Source organism: Eschrichtius robustus, chromosome 8 (genome assembly GCF_028021215.1).
Source record: "Eschrichtius robustus isolate mEscRob2 chromosome 8, mEscRob2.pri, whole genome shotgun sequence".
Taxonomy (NCBI): domain Eukaryota; kingdom Metazoa; phylum Chordata; class Mammalia; order Artiodactyla; family Eschrichtiidae; genus Eschrichtius; species Eschrichtius robustus.
The window spans coordinates 2,621,377-2,638,979 of NC_090831.1; the positions used below are offsets into that span (position 1 = coordinate 2,621,377).

The window sequence follows — 17,603 nt, forward strand, 5'->3', positions numbered from 1 at the left end:
TCTCAACACCAGATATTGTGGTCATACAGAGCTCTTCTTAAACAAAAAAGGAAAAAAAAGCATTTGTTTTTAAAAGAGCTTTAATGCTTACTTAAACATGACAAATATATCCCTCTTTTAATTGAGAGTTAAATAAAAATGTTCACCGATTTTAGATTCTGAGACCTATGACTACTCAATAGCATATTTCTTGAGTACAGATGCCTGTTTATTCCTTTGTTGGATTCAGAGTTTGGGGACATGAGCTGACACACAGCAGAGGGTCCAGTGGTTTTTTTGCTGTTTTTGTTTTTGTCACCACTCCAGCAGTGCCACCCCTGAAAGAATTCCTAATGACAACTAAATTGCACCTCTTAGAATATTTGTACTGAAAATATAACTGTCTTCTATGAATATGGATAGATCAATACTAGCTTCCAGGTTGTAGGATTGTGAGGAAAGCAAAAAGCCAGAAACCTCAGTGCAGGTCAGATTTTGAGGCAGCACCAGGGGAGATTCGGGACTTTTCTTTGGACGGTGCAGACCTTCCCTCCAGTTTCTCAACTTCTCATTTTATTCAATCTTTCTCTTTCTCTCTCTCTCTCTCTCTCCCACCCTCACACTCTGTCTGTCTCTTTCCTGATTTGCCTGCATAGGGACAGACAGGTAATGGAGAAGAAATTGAAAGGGAAAATACAGGGAAAATGTAAATGAAAAGAAGTTATTATAACTGTTATAATGAAGTGCCTTTCATTTAAATATAAGAATGTAACGCTGAAATGAACTTGTGATCCTGAAATGCATTTTTAATGAGTTTCCTTTTTATTTTGCTGCTTCAGTGGCATATTTTAAAGACCCTTTGAAAAAAGCCACATTAAAAGCCCCACCAAATGCCACAACACGCAAAATTGGATATTGGTTTATTCCAAAACTGCTGATCAGGAAGAGTGGCTCTTCATCACAAAATGTTGCAGTCACTTTATTTAAATGAGTTTGAATTTGCATTGTGATGTGCCATTCTGATTTAGGGGAAAAAAATTAGATTTGCAGATCAAATTGACCCAAGCAGTGAAGCGTTAAGGAACTGGCAGGTTGAGTCTGAAAGCCTCATGTTCTATCAAACCTGCAGCCGGTGGAAGTCACCGGGCCCGCGGGAAACAACTTTCTCGCCACGTCCTCCCCTCGTCCCAGCGCTGAGTCCCGCTTTCACCGGCTCCCTTCTCGTCCCCGCAGGAGAGCGGCCTTTCCAGTGCAACCAGTGTGGGGCCTCCTTCACACAGAAGGGCAACCTGCTCCGGCACATCAAGCTTCACTCGGGTGAGAAGCCCTTCAAGTGCCACCTCTGCAACTACGCATGTCGCCGGCGGGACGCCCTCACCGGCCACCTGAGGACGCACTCCGGTAGGTCCTCCGGGCGCAGGCGGGGCTTGGCTTGGGGACTGCCTGGCATCCTCTCAGGGATGCCCTGCTCCCAGGACACCGCTCCCTTGGGCATCGGCTGCACCTGACGGAGACAGCAGTGCCCTCCCCCATGTGCTCTGATTTCCCAACGGACCGGAGGAAATGGGTGGGGAAACTTAACGCACACATGTGTGCGTGTGTGCACACACACGCATGCACACGTGTCATCTTAGGTAGAGTATTTCAAAAGAGGCCTTCTCGTTCCCTGGTGTCAGGTAAGTGGGTTTCTCTTTTAAAGGATTTTGCCAGCTCGTACTTGTCCTGAGTGTGCTGCTAACGCCCCCAGGTTTCCAAATACGTCTCTCAGTGTTGACTGTTAAGTCACCCTCGCTACTGTTTCACGCCGAGCGTTTCAGGGGTCATCATGGGGCTACTTTTCTTTGCAAAGGTGGTAGATAAGGTGATTCTGTCCTGATTGGTGTTGCCTGTTCCCTGGGGGCGCGCTCCCGACTGGTCCCAAGTGCAACGGTCACGCCAGAGGCCAGCCGAGGCCTCCGTGGGAGAGGCCAGTTTGGGGCTGTTGCGAGATTTTAGTAAATGCATCCTGAGTAATCAGGGTCTCAGCAAGGTCATGGTAAGCGAGAATGTCCCACAATATTCGAAGCGCTCCAGCCTGAGAGCACAGATCCACCTCTGAGTAGACTGGATCTTCTGCCCCCGGAGAAGCTTCCTTGGTGTTTCATGATCCAGTGGCCCCGTAATCTTCCAGGTCAGAGGAAGACGGGGTGGGGCCTGTGTGCTGTGCCAGCACGCCAGCCCACAGGGGCATCTGACATCACGTCCTTCCCAGCCCCGAGAGCAGGAGGTGATGGGCCCTCACCCCTGCCCTCAGGGAGCTCACTGTCCGGACTGTCCAGACCTGCGGTGGGAGAGGGAGAGGCTGTAGACCAGCTCCCCCCGACGCCCCCAGGACAGCAGCACGAGGCGCCTCCACCAGAGGAGGGGCTGTGTGTCCTTGGGGAAGGTTGGCTTGCGCTCAGACCACTCTCCCCCAGACGTGACGGGTGTAGTTGATGCCAGGGTTGGGACCACTTCCTCGTCACACATTTACCGAGCACCCCGGGGAGGAGATGGCAGAGCCCCAGTGTGTGCCGGGTACCGTGGTGTGAGCCTCTGAGGGGACAGCGGGAGCGCAGGGAGGGGACAGTCAGTCTCGGGCGGGAGGTGTCCATCCAGGAGGAGGCAGGGCTTGGGCCCAGCCACAGGGCGAGTTTCTAGGCTCACCTTCGGGAAAGTTCCCAGTGAGCGTGTGGCCCTGGAAAGGGAGGTGCTGGGCATTTACACGTGTTGTGGGGAGGTGGTCCTCCTCTGGTGGGTGGTGCCTGCAGGGAGTCAGCGGAAGGCCACAGGGACAGTGGGGTGGCGGGTCCCGGCAGCTCTGGTTCTCAGATGCTCGGCCCGGTCATCTCCCCTCCTTCTGACCTCCTTCCTGACCATCAGCGTGGAGGAGGCTCCCAAATGCTCTTAGAAAACTGGGATGGTGTGGGAAAGCTTCTCAAAATCTTCCGAGAAAGGAGCCACACGAAGCCAAGGAGTGGCTTCTCCACAAGGAGAGGTCAGTGGGGGTGACCGTGGGGCCTGGGCCCTGCTGAGGGCTGGGGCGGACTTTGCTGCAGGGGCCAGGAAGACAGGCGGTTCCCCCAAAGCGGGATAATGACACCGTGACAGTGAGCATTCGCAGGTGCTTACACGTGTGGATAATAAGGAGCACATGTGTCGTCCCCCCAGCGGTGGAGGTTTGCAGCGTCTCTGCAGGCTTCAGATGTGACAGTGACACCGTCTGTGTGCAGAGCCTACCAGGGGGTCTAGGGCAGAGACACTTCGCAGGTGGCCTTCATGTGGAGTCAAGGTGACATCACCACAGTTAGCAGTAATGCTGCGTTAGAGTTGTAGGGTGCACAATATCCCCTTTGGTGGAAAACACAGAGGCTCAGCCTTCGCTTGACACCAACCATACTGTTGTCATCCCTGGGCCACTGTGATTGGCAACAGAAGTCTCTCCTGCGTGTCAGTTCTATGGTGAAGTTAGAAATATCGAGTGCAGTATTTTAGCTTATTCTGGCTCCACGCCTGCTTATTTCATTTGAGGCATGATGGTATCCTGCTCCAAGTATGGCTGATTATATACAACAGTGGTAGACTTTGGACAGTTTATTTCTATTAGGGATTCACTGCACAGTTTGTTTCCATTAGGGATCCACCGATGAGCAAGTAGACAAAACTGTAGTGAGAAAACCATCATTGATCCAGGGCTGCTGGTGATTCTGCCATTGGAAAGGGCCACAGGCACACAACTCCTGCAAAAAAAAAAAAAAAAAAAAAAGACAGTGACTTAGGTTCTACAAGATGATTTCACTAGAATGAAATGAGGACTTCAGTCTTTGTCTGCAAATCCAAATATGGTCACGTTCTAGTCCATTGTGAAATGGCCACACCCCCGTTCCGCTAAAAACCACCATCAACCTGGTAGCTTTCCCTGGCAACCAGTGGTGGCCTGAGATTCCAGCTATCGGATTTGTCCCATACTGATAAGAGAGGCTTGGGTAGTCTGGAAGGGTGAGGAAGGGTCCCCCTCCCTTCTTCTCTGCTTTCTTTGGAAATTGCAAGCTTGGCTAAAGACCTTCTTTCCTGCAGAATAGTGGACTACACTTCAAGATATACTTTCGTTCAGTTGCTTTCATGAACTTCTTATGTTCCAGAGTTAAAATCAACCATATACTCAGACAGAAATGGGTGTTCAGACACCAGGCTATATGTATGGAAATTTGCTAAAGCTGTAGCTTTTCCAGGAAAAGACATTGAGTGCGTTATCTATATTCTATTAGTTTCTAAAGGCCATACTCAATAAAACGTGCGGTTTTAGGGAACATTGTATATGTCAGTGTTGTTTCTCTGATGTTAGGGATACCACACTTTCTCCAGATAAAAAAAGATCCCTTTTTCCCTCTAGTAAATGTTCCAGAAGTCAAATTTTGGTTTTCATCTTAGTCTTCTTAAACCATAGCTTCTGTTCACCTAAGGAAGAGATTTAACCAATACAAGATTTGGTTAAGCCGTTTCAGCAAACATTCCTATTTGGATGGCATTGATTTTGACATAATACTCTCAAATATGTGAAATCTAACAATATGAGAAGGAACTAAAAGGTTCTGGCTTTAGGATGGAAATTTGTAGTGTATAAATAATAGAAGATCCTTTATCCATTTTATCTCCTAAAATGCTATTAAAATCTTTAAACTTAGGCATGATATGAACTTGTGCTAGTCTTCTTTTCCTAAAATACCACTCAATAAAATTCAGGAAGAACTAAACTCTGTATAGAAGTGCACTGCTCAATACAGTAGCCACGAGCCATATGTGGTATATAAATTTTAATTTTAATTCATTAAACAAAATTCAAACTTCTGTTCTTAGTGGCGCGAGCCATACTTCGAAAGCTCAGTGGACACGCGTGGCTGGTGGCTGCCATATTGGACAGAACAGGTGGAGAACATTTCCTTCTTCATAGTAAATTCTGTTGGACAGGGCTGATCTAGAAGCCATGCCATCCCTAAAGGTCTCTGGGGAGAAAACAGAGCTTTTCCAGGTTAGAACAAGAAAATATATTTTGGAAACAAAATGCTCATTTCATTAAAGTCTATTTATCCACTGTGGTGTCTTAGAGACCTCAAGGTATTTGTTTCGCACTAGTCTAGGAGTTGAATTCACTTTGGTTGCATTAGACCTGGCGCCACTGTCACTCCGGACCTGGCCCACGGTGTGGCCATGGAGAAGAGGCCAACTTTGGAGCTGAGTCTGTATATTATCCTGCCAGCTCGGGCCTTCCTCACATCTCTGCCCTGTTGTCGGGCATCCCTGTTATAACACTGCAGTGGTTGGTTTCCTCCAGTTAAAGTTCAGACTTTGTGATTTAAGTAGAAGAGAATTTGTTAGGCAGTGAACAAGTTAAAATGAAAAAAAGGTAATAGGAGTTCTTGGTACAATCAGGAAACCCCTAGGCATTCACATCTTTAAATTCAGTCAACTCAATGGAGCCCATAGTGCTTTTAGCCCTCAAGAGCAGAGGGTTTTTTGCCTTTTTGGTAAAAAGTGTATTGCATGCCTTCCCATGACACGTATGGCCGCTATTTAATCGGGGTCTTGAACTCCATTGTGTCTCCTGCAGTTGGTAAACCTCACAAATGTGGATATTGTGGCCGAAGCTATAAACAGCGAAGCTCTTTAGAGGAACACAAAGAGCGCTGCCACAACTACTTGCAAAGCATGGGCCTTCCAGGCACACTGTACCCAGGTAAGCGCCGAGGGCACAGGCTGCCTGGCCTTGGCTCCCCCTCCCTCCCCAGCTGGGGGGAAGGAGGGCCCCCTGCCCGCTGGGATGCAACTGGACCAGAGCACAGGCCCGGGAGCCACCACAGCTGGGATGGAGGGACGTTTTTGGCTGCTGAACTCTCACTAGGAGTGCCCTGTGCTTCCCAGCTTTCCAAGACCTCCTCTTACCAGGGAGCACGTGACCTTGAAACCCCTTCCTCTCGAAATCTGGGGAAGCTTCTAAGATCGTAGTGACCCTTGAAAGTCTGGGTTTTTTTCTTTTCTTTCTGGTTTTTGGTGTTTTGTTTTGTTTTTTATAACCTGGAGTATCGATTGCTTCTTTGTGCTTAGTCATCAAAATAAGATGTGAAATCTGGTTTTAAAAATGATTTTTTCATGAAGTGGATCAAATAAGAGCTTTCAGGCCGTGTTTTCATTCATCAGTGTCTGCACCTGCCTGGAACATGGGATGATTGGAAGACCCTGACTGTCTGTAGTCTTGCAGCTGTCATAGGTTTCAAGGGAAGCTTGCTTTTTTTCCTCATGTGCTCTGATGCTTCGCTGGGTATTGCATCTCGAGATAACATTTGGCTCTGATCTGAGATAATGTAAAGTGAAAGATGTAAACAGAGAGAGTGTAGATCCATTTAGTCCTAAGATGCAAATTGATTCCCTTTGGTGATCAGGTGGTTTGGGATCCTTCATGATGGCTTTCTGTCCTGTACTCAGATGAGACGGCTTCTCGTGGGGAGTTAGTGCTGGTTGAGGGTCCATAAAAGCCAGTGGAAGTCCTGCAAGGCTACACCAGGTCTCGGGCAGGCAGTGGGTGGGGGTCTCGCCGTGCTGGGCTGGTTGACCTGTGCCCTCTGTGCATTTCTCAACACCCGTCCCTCCCGGGCCTCCCAGGACCAGCCCCCATGAGCACTCAGATGGACCCTTAAGCAGGCTCTCCCCTCTCCATCCCCTTAGGTTGGAGCCATTCTTTGGGCTTAGGTACAGACAAAGCCTAGCTTATGAGATGTAGCAAAGATTTAATTTTTCTGAATATGATTTTATTTAGGAAAAGGCTTTTTGGTCATCTGTCATAATTTCCTAATGTCTTTGTGGAAAACATGAGGTTCCCTTGAGCCTTAGGTGCACAGATTGTGTTACAAGCTTAGAGAGACATGCATCAAATGGCAGAAGAGTCAGTGGTCTGGGAGCTCCGGGCTCGTGACCCCTCACTGTGCTGTCTCGGAGGATCTCAGGAGGCCCCATGGCCTGGCAGAGAGGAAACCCAGCTTGAGGTGCTGTAGGCGCCCTGGACAGGCCACGGGCCCGGCTTTGCAGAGAAGGATGGACACATTGGGAAGCATATTAGCTTGATAGATCAAAAATACTACCAATACAATTGAATTCTATGGATTTTATGGGTACCCCTTCTATAAATCAGGGTGGGGGCTGTTACGTTTGCCCATTTAATAAGAAACCCACATTTCCAAGGCTAAAAAAATTCATTTACCAGCGATAATAACCAATTTGAAATATATTTTTTCAAAGTGGCGTTCATCATGAAACAATGAAGGCATAAAATGCTTAGAAATAATCTTAGCAGGTCATGTACAGTCCATGATGAAGAAAGCTAGCAAACAATACTGGGGCCAGAAAACATGGAGGAGTCACGGGGAGAGAGGCCTGGACACTGCACCTGTGTCCTCTGGGATCACGGCATGGTTTTAGCATGAAATTGGTGTGTCAATCTTATTGGAATGTCATAAAGTGTATCTGGAAAAGTAAATGAGGGAAACGGCATTTTTTAAAAAGAAGAGTAATGTCTAATGCTGTATTCAAATGTAGCTGTCATCTGGACCTCTTTGAAGAATAGACAGACAAATCAATAGTAGAAATGGATAAACCTTCCAGAGACCCTGTGATCAATCAGCCTGTCCCATCTGAAAAAGGAAGAATCACAGAACAGTGGGATTTCAATGGACTTTTCAGAATCGGTGTGGGAAGAATAGATTAGCCATTTGGAAGACAATCAGTTTGCATTTTTAGCTTCTTATACCTTAGGAGAAATTGCAGGGGGATGAAAGAGCGATATTTCCAAAAATCCAACCATAAAAACTACAACACGGATGGTTACGCAGGATACAAAGCTGTGTCTTCAATTATGGAAAGAAAGGGACGACATAGAAAAGCACAGGTTGGCTAGAAACACTTCCTAGATCAACATTCACCTCCACAATTTCTAGATTTCCTACAGTGCATGTTTTTTGATTTTCCGGTTTGCTGCGTTCAGGGTCCAGGAGCTCTGAGTTCATTCCCATGTTGCCAGGATTGGCTGCAGCATCTTTGTGGCCAGGTTTCTCCTGCACCTCTGTTCACTGTGGCAGAGTCCGACCCTTAGATCATTTCTAGCTGAGAGTTCTTTGACTCTCAGGAGGGCTGCTGTCAGGATTGACTGAATTAGTGGATTGGGGTGTATTTGAAAAGTTAAGAGGACTTGTCAAAGGGACACAATTACTTAATCACAGTTCAGCTTCTAGGGACAGTGGTGGCGCTTATTCCCTGGTCTTGGGGGATAAGGCAGGTGTCATTAGCAGGCGGCTCTGGTCAGCCTCCATCTGGCTGGCAGCGTTGCTAGGAAGATTAGAAATAATCTCCGTGAAGATCCTGGCTCTTGTAGACACTTAACACATGTCATATTTAACACTGGATGATGAGACTGAATCCTTTCACCGTAAGTATTTCTAAACTGGTCTTTCTAACTGTCTTTGACTTTAGTCATTAAAGAAGAAACTAATCACAGTGAAATGGCAGAAGACCTGTGCAAGATGGGATCGGAGCGCTCACTCGTGCTGGACAGACTAGCAAGTAACGTCGCCAAACGTAAGAGCTCTATGCCTCAGAAATTTGTTGGTAAGAGTTAAATGTTTCCTGTCTCTTAAAAGAACAACCACGCGGGTGCTTTAGATGGTGATTAGTTGAGGGTAGAAGAAAGGAAAACATATCTCATTTTTTAAAAAGCAAACATTGGCAAGCTTAACATTTCTCAGATATCTCAGAATGGTTTTCCAATAGGCTTCTTAAAAATAACAGATACTCTCCCGGGAGTTGTCCTTAGAGGTGGTTCTGCAGCGTCTGGGGCGCTCGGTGAGATCTGCCTGTGGACGCTCTGTGTCCATTGGGGGTGGCCTGTCAGTGAGCACAGGGCAGGGGGCGCATGGCCCGGAGAGCAGCCTCTCTGAGCCTCAGGTGCTCATTTTTCAGAGGAAGCTCATAATGCTCCCCACATGGGCTACTTTGAAGGCTAAAAGGGCAGAATTGCAGGGCAACTGGCCTGCGAGGTGCCCAGCGAGGAGATACCTCTGACTGTCTACCTGTGCCAGGTGTTTTCAGGGCAGGGCAGCCCTTTCCCTAGGAGGTTGTCGTCCAGTGTAGCCATCATCCAGCCCAGACACTGGAAGTTCAAGAAGGATGACACCTGGGCAGGCGGGAGGGAAGAAGGGCTCTGGGCTGGGGACCCAGCCTCAGGGTGTGAGTTCACAGACACACTGTCACCTTGGCAAAATTAGTCAAACTCTCCAGCCTTGGTTCCACTCTTTACGTATCTCACAGGGTTTTATGAACATAGATTAACACCAAGGAAGTGAGAACATTTAGAAGCCCTCAATGTGAAGATGATATCATGAAGATAATGTAGAAAGAAGAACATAGAGGAGAGGGTCACATCCAGGGAAGAGGACTGGGGGGGAGGGTCACATCCAGGGAGGAGGATCATGGGGGGGAGGGTCATGTCCAGGGAGGAGGACCGGGGGGAGGGTCACATCCAGGGAGAAGGATCACGGGGGGAGGGTCATGTCCAGGGAGGAGGACTGGGGGGGAGGGTCACATCCAGGGAAGAGGATCATGTGGGAAGGGTCACAACCAGGGAAGAGGACCAGGGAGGGAGGGTCACGTCCAGGGAGGAGGATCACAGGGGGAGGGTCATGTCCAGGGAAGAGGACCAGGGAGGGAGGGTCACGTCCAGGGAAGAGGACCAGGGAGGGAGGGTCACGTCCAGGGAAGAGGACCAGAGAGGGAGGGTCACATCCAGGGAAGAGGACCAGGGAGGGAGGGTCATGTCCAGGGAGGACTACCAGGGGGGAGGGTCACATCCAGGGAAGAGGATCAGTAAAAGCTTGTGAAGCTGACAGTGACCTGTCACGGAGAGGGAGGAAGAGGATTTCAACACATCTTTGACCGTGGAAGAATGGAGGAGGGTTCTAGGCAGATGGATACAAATACAGAGAAATGGTGATGCTGTTTGGGGGCCGGAGGGTGACGTGTGGACACGTCCGACAAGCAGGGCGCGTCCCGGGGTGACTCACGGACCCTCAGGGAAGCCTTAACAGTAAAGCCCGAGTCAGCTCTGGGCACAGGTGAATGGCCTTGGAATGCCAACGTGAGAAATGTAGCCTCAATGCAGTAGGCAGAAGAGAGCATTGATGTGTTTTTGATTGGAGCCACATCTTGGAAAATAGAGAGCTCGAGTGCCAAAGGTTGACTGGAAATGTGAGGACGGTGGGGCTGTGGTGGAAGGAGGGAGGTATGGGGGCCGTGCCAGGACTGGGGGATGGAAATCATGAGTCATGGAGACACATGTGCCATTGGCAGGTTCTGGGAAAAGATAGAGTCTGTGTTTGATCTGCTCGTTTTCAAGGACTTTCTGAGTGACGCCCCGTGGGAGCCTGGGAAACGTGTGTTGGGAGGGGGCATGGGTCCAGCACGGGGTTAGTGGTCAGTGAGGCCTGGGGCAGCTGCTGTCCTGCAGGAGGAGGGCAGGACCAACAGGAGGCCAAGTTCTTGGGCTCCATCCTCTCTCTGACACTTAAAACAGGCTCCATTTTGATCGGGTTTTAAGTAGAGGCTTGTCATAGGCTGGGGGTTGGGAGGGGTGCGGGGGAGGAAGGATTCAGTTAAAAAACACTTTTGCAAACCACCCGCTGGAGACGCGGTCTGGGGAGTCGCCCACACAAACCTGAGCCTTTAGACTGTTGCGCGGGGGAGGCCTCATGTCTCCTGAGCAGAGGGGGACCGACTGCTGGGGGTGAGATTTCAGGTAGCACCGGGTTGAGGTGAGCCTGGGGCCCCTCGGCTCCTCCCTGGAGGCCTCGTGTGGAGAAGGCTTGGGGGCGGCGACCAGGAGAGATGGAGCAGCAAGTGTGCCCGAGGACTGTTGACAGTCACAGGCCCTGGGGAGCTGGGTACCACTTCCTCCTTCAGGTGAGGAAAGTGAGGGATGCCAAGGGCTTTATAAATGGGCGTTTCAGCCCCTGCAGCTTACGGAGACTTCAAATAACTATCTGTGAAACTCCGCAGTAGCCATCGCGGGTGAGACCACAATTTAGGTGTTGTATTGAGATTTAGATGCTTTTGCATTAAAATAAATAAATAAATAAACAAAACCAGAACCCCTCTGTCTGATCAAGCAAAGCTAAGGTAAAAAGAAGTCCCTGGGGAGAGATGGACAGCACAGGAGAAGTGGCAGGGTCCAGGGGGGAACAACAGTAGACAGTAGGACAAGGATGGTAGAGTGGAGATTGGAAAAAAGGGCTCAGAACTGGCTATGTGTTCTGTTAGGTGTTTCCCCAAGAGTTTGGTGATTGGCAATTTATTTCTAAAATAATGCCTCTTCTGGCCCCCAGGTGACTACCTTACCCTCATGTCAACTTGATGGGGTTTTCATCAACCACTCCTAACTTGTGGTTTGTCCATCTCTAAAATTAAAAAGGAGATGGACCTCTAACCTCTAGAAGCGGTCTATCTTGTACATAAATTCAGAAAGAGTGTGTAGGAATGCAGCTGTTACCATACAAGCTGGCAGGGTATTGGTGGGGTTGAAAGAGCTCCGAGTTTGCACTCAAGAGAGGCTCAGACCCAGCCCTTCTACTACTATTTCTATTTATTTAGAGTGATCTCTTAATTGATTGGACTTTACATGCCACTCTTTTCAAGAAGCTTCTGTAGGTGTTCTGTTTTCATAATTGTTTTGTGTTTGAGGATGTCTGCCTGCTGCCTTTCTACTTGAAGAGCATGCTGACGAGTATGTGATGTTGGTCGCTCTTTTTTTTCCCCTGAGAACTTTTTAGATCTTGCCATCATGACTGAAGGCAAGATTTCCATTTTCTCTCTGAATGCCTGAAGAGTTTTTTCTTTAACCTAAAAGTTAAATACCCTAGCTGGGATGTGTCTTGGTGTTTTTGCATTCTGAATAAAAATTTCCTGACATTTTAATCTGGGGATTCCCTTCTTTCCTCTTTTATTTATTGGAAATTCTCTTTTTTATAAATATACATTTTGTTTCATCTGCTGTGATCTCTATTCAGAGATACCAGGTGTCCTTATGTTGGACAGTTTGTCTTCCATATCTGTTAGCATTTCTCTAAGTTTATTTTTTTGGCTTTTTCACATTTATTCACTGTTATTATCTTGTGTTTTTCCTCTATATCAGTAGTTCCATTTTTTGTATTTTATGTTCTATTACTTGATGTTTCTCATCCATGTATTAATTCTGTAATAATACTGTTTGGACCTCATTTTGTTTCCTGAGATCTAAAATCTCTGTTTTCATCTTATTCTGTTGTTTTAGCCTGCCATGTTTCAGTATCTTTTTTAATTGAATCCGTGTCACAAAGCAATTATGAGACATTACTTCTCTTCCTTGAATTAAACTTTTCCCTAGGATGGGCTTAGTGGTCTGTGTTTTACTTCCTTTCTTCCCTTGTCTTGCTAGAAAATATCTTCACAGTAACCATGACCTTTTCTTTTCATCTTGCTTATTCAGCTTGGGCTGATAGAGTTTGATTGACATGTCTACATTCTTCCTATTGTATCTGAGATTTTTTTTTTTTTTTTCCTATGAGAGCTATTGACTTTTCTCAATCCTGAAAGAATGCCAAGGATGGGGTTGGGGGAGTTCAGGTGAGGCAAAGTGCAGTCTTTGTTAAAAGAGCTCCTCTCTGCCCTCTCTCCCTCGTTCTGAGACCTGGTTAAATGCCCTAAACCAGTTATCACTGTACTGTACCTGGTTGGGGAACATTTCCCACAGGGGGCTGCTCTGGTCCTTTGGGCTGTTTCCTCCCAGTGCACAGCATTGAGGACTTAACTCCTGTCTCCCATCCAGAGAACCAGCCTCACTGTTCACTTGGCCAGGGTCACCTGGTCTCGTTAGCAGAGGTTTTAACTACTTTTTGATCAGAAGTGGAAAAAGACACCTATTTGAATTGATTCTCTATGGATATGAGGATATTAGGGAAAATGCCGAAGATTCTGTTGATTCATACTTAAGGTTTTTGTAAGTGAGATCAACAGCCAAGCTTTGCCATGTATCTCATGCCAGAATTTTCTTTCCTTGGTCCTTGATTTTTTATAAACATGTATTTCATTAGACTATGTACCTTTCTTTAGCATATTGCCAAAGTGAATGTTGTGGGATTTTCTCACTTTGTGGAATATTAGGGAAGAGAAATTCTGTGGGTGGTTTCAATATGCCACATGAGTCTGAAATATATGTTGGTTTTTTTTTTTTCCTACATCCTTTTGTTGTTGATACCCAGTTTTAAAAACAACAGATTTAAATGGTTGCTTAGGAAACCACAGAACCATGACTTTGGGAGAAACAGGATGATTAGGTGGGAAAGCACCATTTTTGGTGGAGCTGTAAGCACTTTTATATGTATCAGAATTGTCCGTGAAGTCCACTCCCCTCCCCTCCCTGCTGAGGTTTGGTGGAGGTATAGACTGAGATACCAGCCAGAAGGGACTCCTTCTCCTCTGAGGTTAATGTAACCAGACACTTGGCACCTCGACACAAAAACAGGAAAAAAAAATCACGTGGTTTCTGTAATGCTACTCAATTACTTCTAACCTTAAATGGGGAGAAACACCACTTCTGTGATCCCTGCCACCCAACTTGTGTAGAAATTCCATTCTGTTCCAGTTCTGCAGAGGGCGTGGCAGTCCACTGACAAGTTTCTTTGTGTCATCCAAGGGTCACATTGTACTGTTGTCAGGGCATGTGTCACTCCTGACCACCAGCAGATTTGAATGAATGAGAGCCAGACTGCTATATGATACACATCCCTAACAAAGCAAGAAGTGGGACCTAATGATGTTTTCTAGTATGATGGGGCATACTCCTGGACAGTTATCGAAGGTTACAGACATTTTTAAGGATTATTAATAAGTCTACGAACTGTGGAGCAGTTTATCCTTTCGTTGCTAAGAACTAGCTGCAGACCGTGATGTCAGGTATCCGTGTGGGAGGTGTGGGGATCCTTGCTGTCACCAGCCTCACCAGCCACCATCAGCTGTAACCTGGACCCTTGGGCAGCCGGAAGGCATTCCTCACCTTTGCCTCCTGCCAGTGACCGAGAAGGGTGCTTCCTTCCTTCAGACCTTTCTGTCTTCCTTCAGACACAGTCTCTGCGGGGTTTACCCAGCCTACTGATCCGCCCAGGGCTCCGGCCACCTTCACCCATCCCTTCAAGGCTCCAGTCTCCCTCTCCTCTCGGTATCCTCTTGCTGCTCCCCCTGTGGGACACACTTCACGGTCTGCAGCTAGCTCTTAGCAACAGAAGGATAAACTGCTCCGTACTTCCTAGACTTATTAATAATCCTTAAAAAATCTGTGACCATTGATAACTGTCAGGAATATGCCTCATCATACTAGAAAGCATCATGAGGTCCCAGTAGCAAGCCTTCCTTTTCTTTCATGCAACTTCTCGGACAGGGATGCACTGCATGTGATCATGCGTTAACGTCTGCCTCCCCCGTGGGCTGCTGAGGATGGGGACCACTGTTACTTGTTCGCCATTCCGTCCCTCCTGTCTGCTCCAGGGTGGACGCTTGGTGGAGATGTGTTGCGAGAAGGAAAGAAACAGAGCAAGGGGCGAAATGTAAACAATTCAGACCTGCCTGTGGATGGCCTCTCGTCCTGTGACTTATTAACTAACTAACCACCGCTGAAAGTCAAGTGAATCAATAGCCCTGACAATGAGGGCAGACAGTTCATTAATGAATTTGCTAATGAAGCCATGGTTTCCTACTGAGCTTAGAACCAGTATATCGAGAAGGTGTATCTTCAAGTATATTCATTTTATTTCATTGTGAAAATTTATACTCGAAAGTTAATTACAAGAAGTCAGATCTTTTCTCAAATTTCCCCTTTCCAGGGGAAGCGAGCTCGCTGCCTTCTACAAACCGTGGTATCAGATCTTAAGTTTCTTGAGGCTAAGCTTGCTGACAAGTCCTTGACAGCAATTCCTCGGGCATCGTTCATGCTCAGTAATTGTTTGAAAGGACAAGTAAATGTCACCCCTGGGGCCTCCTCGCTTTGCTCCCGGCTCTCCACCACATGACTCTGCAGCACAGGCTCGGTGCTGTTAAGAGCTGAGAGGCGAGAGTGGAATTAGAGGCCAGGCAGGATGCGGAGGCCGGCCATCTGATGATGCTTTCCACTCTCACGCAAGTCAGAGCCAGCTTTGTGCTACTGAGAAGACTGATACCATTTCACTGTAAAGAATATACAGTTTTCGTATTTTTGATTAAGCCTTATTCTAGAGTATTAAAGATAGGAATTTAAAACATACGAGATAATATTATTTTAAATAAGTACATTGCATATTGTTGTAATCATATAATTATGTTTTAATTAAATAAATTTGATAAATTAAGCAGCCATGGTAAATTTCTTAGAACAGTATATTGAAAATTCATCATTTAAATATTAATGTTAAATATAAAAACGTTTATAACATCCGGAGTAAAAGACACAAGTGTTGGTTTCCTCCGTTTGAATATATGCTGTTTAAATTGGCACACCATCCTTGGTTGCCCTACTCATTTACTGATCTGTCCAGACAAGTTGGTTTAAACGCCGACCCCGGGCAGAGCCCCGTGCCAGGTGCCCCGCAGGCAGAGATGTGTCAGCTCTCCCCTATGTTGGAGGTGCCCCCGCAGGTGTAGATGTCAGCTCTTGCCGCCGGGCGCGGAGGGAACCCGGGCCTCTCTGACTGTCCCCCGCTTCCCACAGGGGACAAGTGCCTGTCGGACCTGCCCTACGACGGCAGCGCCGGCTACGAGAAGGAGAACGAGATGATGCAGACGCACGTGATGGACCAGGCCATCAACAACGCCATCAGCTACCTGGGGGCCGAGTCGCTGCGCCCCCTGGTGCAGACGCCCCCGGGCAGCTCCGAGGTGGTCCCGGTGCTCAGCCCCATGTACCACCTCCACAAGCCCCACGCCGAGGGCCCCGCGCGCTCCAACCACTCGGCCCAGGACGGCGCCGTGGAGAACCTGCTGCTGCTCTCCAAGGCCAAGTCCGCGTCCTCCGAGCGCGAGGCGTCGCCGAGCAACAGCTGCCAAGACTCCACGGACACCGAAAGCAACACGGAGGAGCAGCGGGGCGGCCTCATCTACCTGACCAACCACTTCAACCCTCACGCGCGCAACGGCCTGTCCATCAAGGAGGAGCACGCGGCCTACGACGTGCTGCGCGCGGCCTCCGAGGGCCCCGCGGACGCGCTGCGCGTGATCGGCACGAGCGGGGAGACCCTCAAGGTGTACAGGTGCGAACACTGTCGCGTGCTCTTCCTGGACCACGTCATGTACACCATCCACATGGGCTGCCACGGCTTCCGAGATCCCTTCGAGTGTAACATGTGCGGCTACCACAGCCAGGACCGCTACGAGTTCTCGTCCCACATCACACGGGGGGAGCACCGCTTCCACATGAGCTAAAGCACCCCCCAACCCCCGCCCGCGGACCGCGCCCCGCCCCCAGGAAGAGCCTCCAGGACCCGCGCCAGCCCCTGCGCGGGCAGCCGGGATGGACCGATTGCTGTGCTTTGACCTCTAGGTCGTGTTTCGTTTTGTTCTGAGTTGGTTGGCTTTTGAAAACAAGAAGTTTTTCTTGTTAGATGCTGGGTTCCATTCGGAGCACCCGAAATGCTCTCTTACTAGACAATTCTGTAGACCGCTGGCTGAAGTCCCCTCCCCTGTTGCTTCCTAGAAATTGCTGTCCTCCAAATGATGGGTCATTTTCGGAGAGAATTTTATAAAAACAGGCGGAAGCCCCGGAAGGAATGAGCTGGTTCCGTGCTAAGCATGGGATTCATGCCCCAGATGGGGTTTCCGAGGTGCCAGGAGCCGTGGGCGCAGCCCCTGAGCTGTGGTCGTGAGCTGACCCTGGGGGTGAGGTGCCGCTACAGCAGGGCCGGAAGCTGCGTGCATCCAGGGCAGACAGGCCACAGGTTCTAAACAAAGATATGATTCTAAGTCAAGTTCTGCACATTGTTGGGGAAAAGTGACCATAGGGCAGAGGGAGGGAGGGATGGGAGAGCCTTTGGATTCATTCTCGATTTCCAGACCGTGAGGTTGCTCAGCCCACAGCTAAGCCTCCCGAGGCCTGTTGTCACATGGGATGAACTCCTATTCCCCTGGGGCACCTGGGACTACTGTCCTCTGCTCCCTCATACCGGTACTTTTAAGGGCCCCCCCCCCAAAATCTATCACTACATTTTTAACACCAGTCCTGAAATTTGAACCTTAATTCCTTTTGAAACGTTCAGATAATAAAATCCCCCAGAAACCAAAATTTTATTCTAAATTCCAAACTCATTTCTTTGGTTCTGTACTCCTTCCCCGCTGGGTTCTACCTATGACCAGAAGGCTATTTTCCCTGCAGAAGGCCCGTCCTAGACCTCATTTAATGTTTTGTTTGCAGCCCCAGGCCTGGATTTCTTACCGTCAGTACATTTCTTACCCTGCTCGCTGTGTATATTATTCTCATTTTAAAATCCGTAAAAGAAGGATTCAGAATGACCCTT

General features: G+C 48.2%; 1 protein-coding gene across 15 annotated transcripts in view; it reads left to right on the top strand.

Moving 5' to 3' along the window:
* IKZF1 (IKAROS family zinc finger 1) overlaps window positions 1–16,515 on the top strand; it is a 77,795-nt gene extending 61,280 nt beyond the window's left edge. For 3 of the 15 annotated variants that reach the window (XM_068549853.1, XM_068549854.1, XM_068549856.1), the window contains 4 exons: window positions 1,213–1,380; window positions 5,606–5,731; window positions 8,515–8,649; window positions 15,806–16,515. In XM_068549853.1, coding sequence (XP_068405954.1) covers window positions 1,213–1,380; window positions 5,606–5,731; window positions 8,515–8,649; window positions 15,806–16,515 — 1,139 coding nt within the window. The remainder of the gene's footprint in view (window positions 1–1,212; window positions 1,381–5,605; window positions 5,732–8,514; window positions 8,650–15,805) is intronic. The other 12 variants (XM_068549855.1, XM_068549860.1, XM_068549861.1 and 9 more) reach the window with 10 other exon arrangements.
* Window positions 16,516–17,603: the final 1,088 nt, after the last annotated feature.